Raw genomic sequence first — 11,345 nt, forward strand, 5'->3', positions numbered from 1 at the left:
TTTTTTTTTTTTGTTCCTCGAAGGCGCGCTGCGCGTGCGCAACCTCAGCGCCGCCCAGCGGGACTTGTAGTCTTTGATTTGTCCCCACCAACGCGATGGTGAGGGCGCTGGACTACTACTCCCAGGAAGCCTCGCGCCGGCGAGCCCCGAGCCGGAGGACGCGGCGAGCGCGGCGCCCGGCCCTCTCGGGCAAGGACTGTCAATGGAGGCGCGGGTGGTGGGAGCGAGAACATGGCTGCACCTGGGGCCTGCGCGGCCGCTCGAGTGGGGGAGGGGAGCCGGGGCGCAGGGACGAAAAGCCTGGGCAGGCGGAGCTCCTGCCTGCTCCCTGCCGCGCTCCCCCCGGCCTCAGCCTCCGTCCAAGGCTCGCGCTCACCTCTGCACCCGAGATTCCCTGGAAATTGAGAGGCCGGGACACTGCAAAGGCCGGGGAGGCCCCGGCCGGCCTGCTGCCTTCCATGCTCTGCCAAGGGACTTCCTCCGCCCTGCACCACCCTCCGGGACACAAAGAACTCCTGTTAGTTTTGAAAGTTTGCCTCAAACGCGGCCAAAAGAAATTGTTACCCCAACTTTGGACGGGTGAGGAAAGGGCACCCTTCTGTTTTTACTTAACCCCCCCACCCCCAAGCTTTGCTCTCTCACTCAACGTTTAGAAGGAAAGTTAAGGAGGAAAAGCCATGGAGGAGAACAGAAAACGTGATTTGCAGCCTGTTTTGTTCTTGTCAACCGCTAAGCCATTTTGCTCCAGCCCCATCCCCCTGGTAATTTTTTGCATCTCAACTTTCATTAGGTCGTGAATTTCGAAAATGGTGAGACTTTACTATTCACCCAAGTTAGGAGACAGCCCAGGGATTTTAGATGTTTATGTAAAGCACAAAATCGAAGGATTTTTGTGATGTTTCTACCCACCAGAGATTCGGGCCATGCCGGCCACCCTCCCCCTCCCCCCACCTCCTCGGTAGGTGGCGACCACGGCGCTTTTTCCAGCCTTTGTCGCTGGCTAGAAAACTTTCCGAGCAGCTAGTCTTTTGATGTAGGTCCAAAACCATCCCTTTGAATTTGGGTTCGCAGATTGGCGTTCCCCATCTTCTTTCTTCCGTAGACCGCACCCATAAAGCCTCGTCTAGAATTTCCATGTTGGATTTTTAAAAAATAGATGGGGAATTTAAAGATCCCTCCTAAGCAATCTGATTACTGAAGACTTCGGCATTTTTCCGATTGCCCCTGCAATCTTTTACCGTCATTTTGTCCTCGCCTAATTAGATTTTGACTCTCCTTTGTCACGTCTCTCCACAGCATTCTTTTTTCATAAGAACAATTATCTTTTTGCTCTCACATTTCATTAGCATTTTGGAATATTTCATTAAATAGCGTCTTCCCAACACCGAGTACAATTGACATATTCAGGAACAAACATTAACTCTTGAGAAGCCTACAACTCAGCTGGTAAGAGCAGCCAGCTTACAAGCGGCAAATAGCCAGCTGCTGTGAGCATCAGTGTGTTGTATGGAGGGACTGGAGTCCTGAATGATTTCTTGGAAGACTGGGAGGTTGAGGACAGTAAAGGGAGGATGCACCGGGTGCGGTGGAGACGTGGAGTAGCCTTGAAAGGATGTTAACAAAGTGAGTTAGCAAGGCAAAAGTTCGTTTAGTCAAGATTACCCTTGTCGTTAAAAACTTACTTGGGAGATAGTCCCTTCCTTTTTTTTATGAATTTAACAGCTCAGTGTGAAATTTTGCTGCTGCTTCATGAACAACTCCAGCTTCCTTGAGGTTGAAGCAGTTCTTAAAACTTTAGCTGACTTGGAATTGCCTCTGGATAAAAAGCTGACCCTTTGGGGACAATGAACAGTGTGTGGAAGGGTATGTGTTGTGAACAGTTTGTAGAGCCCAAGCTGTTTTCTCAGGGCACAGCTACTGACAGGTGTAACTCTCAAATTCATGTCTTAGAGTCATAAATATCATGCATTTTCAGTCTTTCCCAAGGCCTGCTCACCACGTTGGCTGTTACTGGTTCACTTGTTGCTATTCATTGGCCAATTTCTCCCTCATCTCATTGGTACAGATGCTACATTAAATGTGACCATTGTCAGAAGCCACTTTGCAGTCAGGTGCTCTACCACTAAGCTATACCCCCACAAGCCACTTTGGATACCATCTAAGCACAGCCAGTTTTTTTCTAACACAGGATCAAACTGCTGTTTCTTGGACTGAGCAACAAATGAAAAAAAAAATCATTGATTTGTATTTAGGGATGATTTTGTACAGAATCTTCCTTTGTTTAAATCACACTCAACTTTGTTTAGAATCATATTCAACATAACGAGGTGCCTGTGCCAAGACTGAAATTGCAGGAGAGCAGATTCTCAGCTCTTGGCTCATAACTTACTTAACTTGTAAGTGCACAGAGGCTGACAGCTGGCAGAATCTTGCACATTATTTCCAATTATATCAAATACTTATATGTCTTTTTAATGTTTGATCTAGTGTATGTAGTCCTGCAGACAAGTATCCAAATAACATGACACTCCATTCTACTGCATACAGTAGTCCCTCATCGATGGAGGTTACACTGCAAGACCCCCAGTGGATGCCTGAAACCAAAGATAGTACAGAACCCCACATAAACTATATTTTTTCTTACACACATATACCTGTGATAAAGTTTAATTTATAAATTAGGCACAGTAAGAGATGAATAATAACTAATAATAAAATAATAATTTTAACTATATACTGCAATAAAAGGTGAATGTGGTCTCTCTCTTTCTCAAAATATCTTATTGCACTGTACTCACCCTTCTTGGGATGACATGAGATGCCAGGTAGCACCAGAGTTAGTCTGTCCTTCCGTGTTTTATGCCTTGATGCCTCCTTTGCACTTTTATGAATGTAGGTTCTATGGGGCATCTTCTTCCAGAAGAGCCCAGTTTCATCACAGTTGAAGACTTGCTTCAGATAATATCCTTTCTCCTTCATCAACAACTCCGCTGGATATGCAGCTACAGCTTCTTCCTTAGTAGACGCAGCTTTTCCAGTAATTTTTATATTTTTCAGTCCAAACCTATTCCTGAATCTGTGTAACCATCCCTTACTCGCAGTAAATGGCTTAGTGTCACTGGTTTCAGGGGATCCCTGGCTGAAGTCTTCATACAGGCTCAGTGCTTTCTGACGCAACACGTTGCTGTCAATAGGAACGTGTTTTCTGTTCATGTCTTCCAGCCACAAGTTTAAAACCTCTTCCATCTTAACTATGCACTTATCACGCACCGTGGCTGTAACTTTTGCAGTTTGAGGCGCTACAGCAAAACTAGCACGAATTTCTTTTTCCTTCTTCACAATTTCACGGATAGAAGATTCGTTCTTACCGTAGATCTTAGCAACCTCAGCATAGGATTTTTTTTCTTTCCTTACTAAGTCAAGAACTTTCACTTTTTCAATTAAAGGAAGCACTTTACGGCTTCTCTTTGGCATATTGGATCGGCCAGCATCACTACTCTTGCGCTTTGGGGCCATTATTAAGTAAAAGAAGGGTTATTTGAGCACAAGCACTGTGATACCACAGCAGTTGATCTGATAACCCAGACAGCTACTAAGTGACTACTAGGCAGGATATGCTGGACAAAGGGATGATTCACATCCCAGGCAAGACGGGAGCGGGTAGGCGTGAAATTTAAAACTTATGAATTGTTTATTTCTGGAATTTTCCATTTGCAGTCGGCCCTCAGTATCCGCGGGTTCCGCAGCTGCCTCTGTGGATTCAACAAACTGTGGATGGAAACTATTCTAAAACAAACAAACAAAAAAATGCCAGGAACTTTCAAAAAGCAAAACTTGAATTTGCTGGCTCGGGGTAGGCAACTATTTACATAGTATTTACATGGTATTTACAACTATTTACATAGCATTTACATTGTATTAGGTGTTATAAATAATATAAAGATGATTAAAAGTATACAAAAGTATGTGGGAGGGAGGATGTGTGTAGGCTGTATGCAAATACTACACCATTGTACATAACAGACTTGCGCATCTGCAGATTTTGGCATTTGGTGGGGGGTGTTGGGGGGTGGTCCTGGAACCAATCCCTCTGGGAGACCAAGGGATGGCTGTGATATTTTCCGACTGCCTGTAACTGAAACTGTGGAAAGCGAAACCGCAGATAAGGGGGGCAACTGTACTGTGGGAGACAAAAGCCAAGTCAGAGGGGCCTCAGCCAGGCTAGAGATGGATCTAAACCAAGTGTGCGTTCTTCCACCGACTTAAATGCATCTTCGCATAGATGCAGCCCGTACAGCCTTGTTAACTGCTTTTACCTTTTCATTTAAAAAAAATGTTTAGGGGAGGAGGTAATTACTTGTTTATGTTCAGTGAAAGTACTTGGGATTGAACACAGGACATCATGCATGCTAAGCAGGCACTCTACCACTGAGCTATACCCACCCACCTTTAACTGCTCTTAAATAGCAAGTGATGTGGTATAGTTTGAATATCTTCACCAGTCCTGAAGAATAGTAACCTTCTTGGATTTTTAATACTTGATATCAGGAGTCTGCGTTCTCCATTATCATGGGACCCACTCCCATAGGAAGCCCCAACCACCTATGTTGACAGAACCTCACCTATGCACTTGGTCAAGGTCACTGTGGTTGAGATTATTCCGTGCTCTTTTTCAAAAGAAGCTCTTTGGAATCCAAACTGAATAATTAATCTTTTTGTGAACCTGTTTTATATTTTAGATTGCCCAAAACCATAACTCTAGCAAAAGCTGAGATACTCTTTACACACCCATTTTTCAAAATACATTAGTATTTTGATGAACACTAAATTCAGGTCTCTTTTTCCATAAGTCTTCTTGACACAGGCCCAATAACTTCTGGGTCCAATTTTTTTATTTTCTTTACAGTATATACATGGTACAGCATATAGAGATAAAGGGGTGTAAAATATATATCATCTGTAAAATAGCAGTTTGATCTTTTAGCTATGAGTCCCCAGTTAGGATTTGCTGCCCAGTCCAGATCACATGGGTAGGGCCAGAATGACATCTTTAGCTTCTGGGTGGCTGTCTACCTTCTAACAGATAACTTCTCTGTTGTTAACAAAGGTGCTTTTTGAACTGTTTATAAAACACTGTTTTGAACAGTTTTTTGTTTGGACAATTTGAATATTTCAAATCCTGGATGAATTACCTTTTATAGAACTCTTCCAAAGGTGGAAAAAAACTAAATCCAATCATGATTTATTCATAATAATAATGTAGATGTGATCTAAATAGAACTTCCAGCTCTTGCTATGCCTTTTGGGCAAACATCTGCCCTATGCAGTAAATCTAATTCATGTAACACAAGTTGAAATATTGAAATAGTTTTGTTTGTTGTTTTAACAGGATTGAGATGAATGTTATCTTCTATTTAGTATTATGTTAATATTGCTGTAATTGTTGTGCAACTTAATTTTTAAAACATCAAATCTCTGTAAGTTAACATTTCTCTGCCTCCCTCAAGGATCTGGGGGAACAAGATGATATATAAATGAAAATACTTTATAAACTCTTAAATCTTATACAAATACTAGATGGTACAAGTTAGCATTCAAAACATTATTTTAAAATGTCTCATAAACAAATTATTCATGTTTCTTTTCTAACTAAAGAATTTTAAAAATGCTTTTTACCCAAAGATTTAAGAAAATATATTTACAAATACTAATACTTATCTTTGGATTAAAAGGAGGACTTGTTATCACACCTGACTGATCAGGTTATACAAATAATAAAATAACTGATATTGCTGCAGCATATCCTTTCAGAATACATCTCTGCCAAGAATATTGGAGAGTACTCAGAAACCTTGAGTAAAACATCTAGTCAAGAAAAGTTACTCCCAAATAAAATGCATAACCAATAGCCTTGCAACATATCATTCATAAAATCAAGAAAAGGAAAATCTGGATTTAATACTGAAAACAAATATCCCCGTTCTTTCTCTTTTCTCTTTTTATTTCCAATATCAACTTAATGTCCAAGTGCTTGATTCTTAACTCTGCATTTACCAAGCCTTTCTTCTTTTTTCTGGTGAATCATAGTAACATTTTTAACCCCCTTCTGGACCCAGTGTTTGTCATAATTAAGGTAGACACATTGGGGAAGTTTTCATCTAAGAATAAAGGGAATTTTTGAACAATGGATTAGAGGAGGGGAAAAAGAAGTCAAAAATAATGATGCTGTTCCAGTGTGAAGTTAGCCCACCATCAGTATGTCACATACTACTTTTAACTGCTTTCCCAGCAGTGGGAAATATGCTAATCATCGTCTCTCTCTCTCCCCCAGGAATCTAAGGAGAGGGGTTGGCCAGCCTCTGGGTTGTACCTGGAGCCTTTGACTTCATTCATTGCAGCAGACTGTGTCGTCCAATCCCAGATGAACTCAGATTGACCCCAGAGTGAGCAACAGGAAAGAATATGAGCACCTCTTAAATTCTGGAAAGCCCAGGAGAAGGTCACTGTCCTCCAGAAATGTATAACAAGGGCTGACATGTATTGAGCATTCCTTCCCAGTCACATGCTGTGTTCAACACTTAAAACAGATTATCTCATTGAACTGACAACTACCCACCTTGGTAGGTGCTTAGAACCTCCTCATATGCTAAAAAGGCTCAGAAAGGTTAAGTTACTTGGCCAAGGATACACAGTTGGCAAAACCCAGATTCTAATCTATATCACCCAATGTCCAAGTCTGAATTTTTAACTATTGTCTATTTATTTGTACACTACAGTCGTCTCATCCAGGCTGATAGGACAAATGAATCAAACACACAGTACATGCAGTTAAATGCCATGAGATTCTATGAGATGGCTGGCGATAAAGCAGGCATTTTTTTCATGGAGGAGGTAGCATTTGCAATGAATGTCAAAGGATGGATGGAATTTTAAAAAATACAATAGCATGAATATGTTTGTTTTTTTTTGAAAGGGGAAGGATAAACAACAAGGTCCTACTGTATAGCACAGGAAACTATATTCAATATCCTGTAGTAAACTGTAATGAAAAAGAATATATATATCTGTATAACTGAATCACTAGGCTATACATCAGAGACTAATGCAACATTGTTAATCCACTATACTTCAATTAAAAATAAAATAAAAAATAAAAAGAGGGAGAAACTCTCTTTGCCTTCTAATACCTCTAATCAAAGTTATCTTTCCAAAAAAAAAAAAAAATCCTATACTGGTGTAAACACATCACTTAAAAATGTATAGAAATGAGATCATACTATGAATATTCTTCTAAGTAATTCTTTAATGATGGACTTTTAGGTTGTTTCTTGGTATTTGCTATATTGTTGCCTGGCATGTTTGTAAAGCAAATTCTTGGCAGCAAAATTATCACATAAAAGGTTCTGGGCACCTGCCTATGTTCACTGTAGCACTATTCACAGTAACCAGTGTGTGGAAACAACCTAAACTCGTTCATTGACAGATAAATGGATAAAGAAAAATGTGATATATATATAATATATATATATATATATTATATATATATAACGGAAGACTATTCAGCCTTAAAAAAGAAGGAAATTCTGCGATATGCAACAACAGGAATGAACCTTGAGAAAGTTATGCTGAGTGAAATAGGTCAGTCACAGAAAGATAAATACGTTGTGATTTCACTAATATGAGGTATGTAAACTAGTCAGACTCATAGAATCAAAGAGTGGAATGGTGGTTGTCAGAGGCTGGAGAAAAGGGCAAATGGGGAGTTATTAACCAACATCCATGAACTTTGTTAAGCAAGATGTGTAGGTTCTAGAGCTTTGCTGTACAATGTTGTACGTATAGTCGACAATAATGTACACATAACATTTTGTTAAGAGCATAGATCTCAAAGTGTTCTTACCACAATAAAAACTTTAAATGACCTTTTAAATGTAAAAAAAGGAGGGGGAGAGAGATCTGTGCACCTAACATTTTGATACACATTGTGAATTTGCCCTCCAGAAAGATTGCACCACTGTACATACAGGGTATGAAAATGCCCATTTCCTCCACACCTGTCGAATTTCAATGGAAAGTAATTTTTTTAAAGCAGTTCTGTGTGTACCTTGTGAATGAAGTTGGGCATATTTTTATTAGCTATCTGCATTTATGTTTCTGCAAATTAATCATGTCCTTTGCGTCCTTTACTCTTTTTTAATATCCTTATTTTCTTGTATGAGTGCTTTTAAGGAGAAAGAAATTCTCCTTTTGTTTAACGTGTTAAACATTTCCCAGTCTGTCTTTGACTGTGACATTGTGTGTGTGTTATTGTTACACTGAAGTTTCATTTTTACACGGCCAAAGTTACCTATTTTTTCCCCCATAACGTCAGTGTTACGAATCAATGGTGAGAAAAGCCTCCCCCGCAGCGACAGAGAGACTGAGAGACAGAGATGCATGGGCATATTCTCCCCAGAGCAAGATTTCGATATTTCTCTTTTTATCTCCTCCATCTTCTCCCTGTGTGGGGCTTTCCGTTTCTCGGTCCCTTGAAGGCTCTCCCTCCGGGTCCGCGGGTCTAGGTGGGTCGCGCTCGCGCCCCGGGGGTCGCTCTGGGCGTGCGGCCGCCTCCCGGGGGCTCGCAGGGCAGACCCCGCAGGGTCGTCACTTCCCTGGCAGCCCCGGGCCACCGTTTTCCAGGCGGGCGGAAGTCGTCCTGCCCTTCCCGCGGGCTTATCAGTTTCATCAGTGGCCCCGAGCATGCTGCTTCTGAGCATTTCTGGAAATCCCAGAAGCAGGCGGCCGAAGGAACGTTAAGGTACTTAGGTCCTGGGCGAGGAGGTGGGAGAAAGGGCTGAGACTGCTGAATCCTGCCGCAACCTCTCCCATCTCCTGGGCAGCTGCCAAGCAGCGGGGAAATCCCGGTCTAGGCAGGGCTTTCCCTCTCCGTATAGATTGCAGGCAGAACAGAAGCAGCTTAGAACAAAAGCCCCTTTGGTCCATAGGACATTTCTGTTTCTCAGTATAAACTGGGAATAGGTGAATAGGTATCCTGGTTTGATACTTCAGTCTTGAACCTGCTTAGTCTCAATGTTCATCTGAGTCCTGTTGAGTCAGCATTGTTTCCTAAATAGTGAAAAAGGTTTCCCTTTAACATTCTTTCTTCTTCTTCTTCTTCTTTTTTTTTTTTTTTTTTTTTTTTTTTGCGGAGGGGGAGTTAATTAGTTTCATCTATGATGATGATGATGATGATGATGATGATGATGATGATGATGATGATGGAAGTAAGGGGGATTGAACCCTGGACCTCTTGCATGCCAAATGTGCTCTATCACTGAACTACAGGCTCCCCATAACATACTCTTTCAATCTTTATAAATAACAAGAAAGTCTAAGTTTGGTATGGATTTTTGGTTTTGTTTTATTATAGTGAAATATATATAACATAAAATTTACCCTTTTAACCATTTTTAAGTATACAACTCAATGGTATTACATGCATTCACAATGTTGTGTAACCATCACCACTATTTCTAGAAATTTTGTCATCCCCCAAAAACTATCCAAACAACAAGGTCCTACTGTATACACTGGGAACTATATTCAGTACCCTGTAATAGCCAATAATGAAAATGAATATGAAAAGGAATATATACGTATAATTGAATCACTATACTGTACACCAGAAATTAACACAACACTGTAAACCATCTATACTTCAATAAAAGTTTTTTTTCTTAAACTGTAGCCATTAAGATATATCTCCCATTCTCCCCTCTCCTCCTGCTCCTGGTAACCTCTATTCTACTTGCTGTCTCCAAAAATTTGCCTATTCTAAATATCTCATAAAAATGGAATCATACAACATCTGTCCTCTTGTGCCTGGCTTATTGCATTTAGCGTGTTTTCAAGATTACATGTTGTACTATATATCAGAAACTCATTCCTTTTTATGGCTGAGTATATTCCGTTGTATAGATACACCACGTTTGATTTATCTGTTTATCAGTTGGGTTGTTTCCACCTATTGGATATTGTCAATAATGCTGCTATGAACATTCATGTCCAAGTATCTGTCTGAGTCCCTGTTTTCATTTCTTTTAGATCTAGACCTAGAAATGGAATTGTTGGGTCATATGGAAATCCTATGCTGAACTTCTTGAAGAACCATCAAACTGTTTTCCATGGGGGCTGCACCATTTCACATTCCCACCAGCAATACGTGAGGGTTCCAATTTTTCCACATCCTCACAACCACTTGTTATTTTCCCCTTGATTTGTGTGTGTGTGGGCGCGTGCACGCGTGCATGTGCGTGCTTGCCAGTGTTTTAATAATAGCCAACCTAGTGGGTTTGAAGTGATATCTCGTTGTGGCTGTTTTGGTTTGGATTTCCATCACGGCAAACGAAGTTGTGCACTTGTCATGGGCTTATCGTCCATTTTTAAATCACTGGAGAAATTGAGTCCTTGGTTCATTTTTCAGTTGGGTTGTCCTTTTTGTCCTTGAGGTATTGTATATTGTAGTAGTTCTTGGTATATTCTGGTTATAATTAATCTCTTATCAGATTTATTAGTTGCAAGTATTTTTTCCCATCCTGTGTTGTCTTCTCACTTTCTTAAATAGTGAAATAACATGTACTTTGTTGCACAAAATTTTAATTTTGATAAAGTCTCATTGACCTATTTATTTGCTTATTTGCCATTGCTTTTGGTATCTACTTAAGAAACTGTTGCTAAATCCCAGGTCATGAAGATATTCCCCTATGTTTTCTTGAAAGAGTTTCATAGTTTTAGCTCTTAAATTTTCATCTGATCCATTTTGACTTAATTTGTGCCTGCAGTGCAGGGTAAGACATCACCACCAAGCGCATGCTACCCACAGTGCTGAGTATGACTGGGGACCCAGTCGCCAATGTCCACTTTAATGTGACCAAGTCCCTACAGAAGACAGGGCTCATCCGGGACAAGAGCACACTGCAGAGCAAGGCCAAGCCCATCCTAGAGAGGCTGACTCAGGACCAGGACGTGAACGTGAAGTACTTTGCCCAGGAGGCTCTGACTGTTCTGCCTCTCGCCTGATGCTGGAAGAGGAGCCAACACTGGCCTCTGGTGTCCACACTCCTCACCCAAGTCCCTCCCTCGGGGGGAGACACTGGGGGCCTTTAGCTGTCACACCCTGTGCATGGTCTGACCCCAGGCCCATTCCCCGAGCACAGTTCCTCCTCTCCCCAGCCTGGGTATCTGACTTCTCACCATCCACCTCCCAGGAAGTTGGGGGAGCACAAGGTGGGACAGGGCAGTGACCCTGGGAGGAAGCTTGCGCTGGGGTAGAGATGCTAGCATCCCAGGTTGCTGGCTCGGGTGCT

At 41.4% G+C, this 11,345-nt stretch overlaps 1 protein-coding gene across 2 annotated transcripts; it reads left to right on the forward strand.

Annotated features, from left to right (window-relative positions):
- The first annotated feature begins 36 nt into the window (after positions 1-36).
- LOC116147182 (uncharacterized) lies at positions 37-7,161 on the forward strand. 2 transcript variants are annotated; one of them, XM_031432767.2, is made up of 3 exons: positions 37-579; positions 3,718-3,853; positions 6,332-7,161. In XM_031432767.2, exons 1-3 carry the CDS (start codon positions 96-98, stop codon positions 6,381-6,383), a joined length of 672 nt encoding a protein of 223 aa, XP_031288627.1. In that variant the 5' UTR covers positions 37-95; the 3' UTR covers positions 6,384-7,161. The 2 variants fall into 2 exon arrangements, with proteins under 2 accessions (XP_031288627.1, XP_031288628.1); XM_031432768.2 differs by lacking the exon at positions 3,718-3,853.
- The last annotated feature ends 4,184 nt before the right edge of the window (positions 7,162-11,345 follow it).

The sequence above is a fragment of the Camelus dromedarius genome, chromosome 24 (assembly GCF_036321535.1).
Source record: "Camelus dromedarius isolate mCamDro1 chromosome 24, mCamDro1.pat, whole genome shotgun sequence".
Taxonomy (NCBI): domain Eukaryota; kingdom Metazoa; phylum Chordata; class Mammalia; order Artiodactyla; family Camelidae; genus Camelus; species Camelus dromedarius.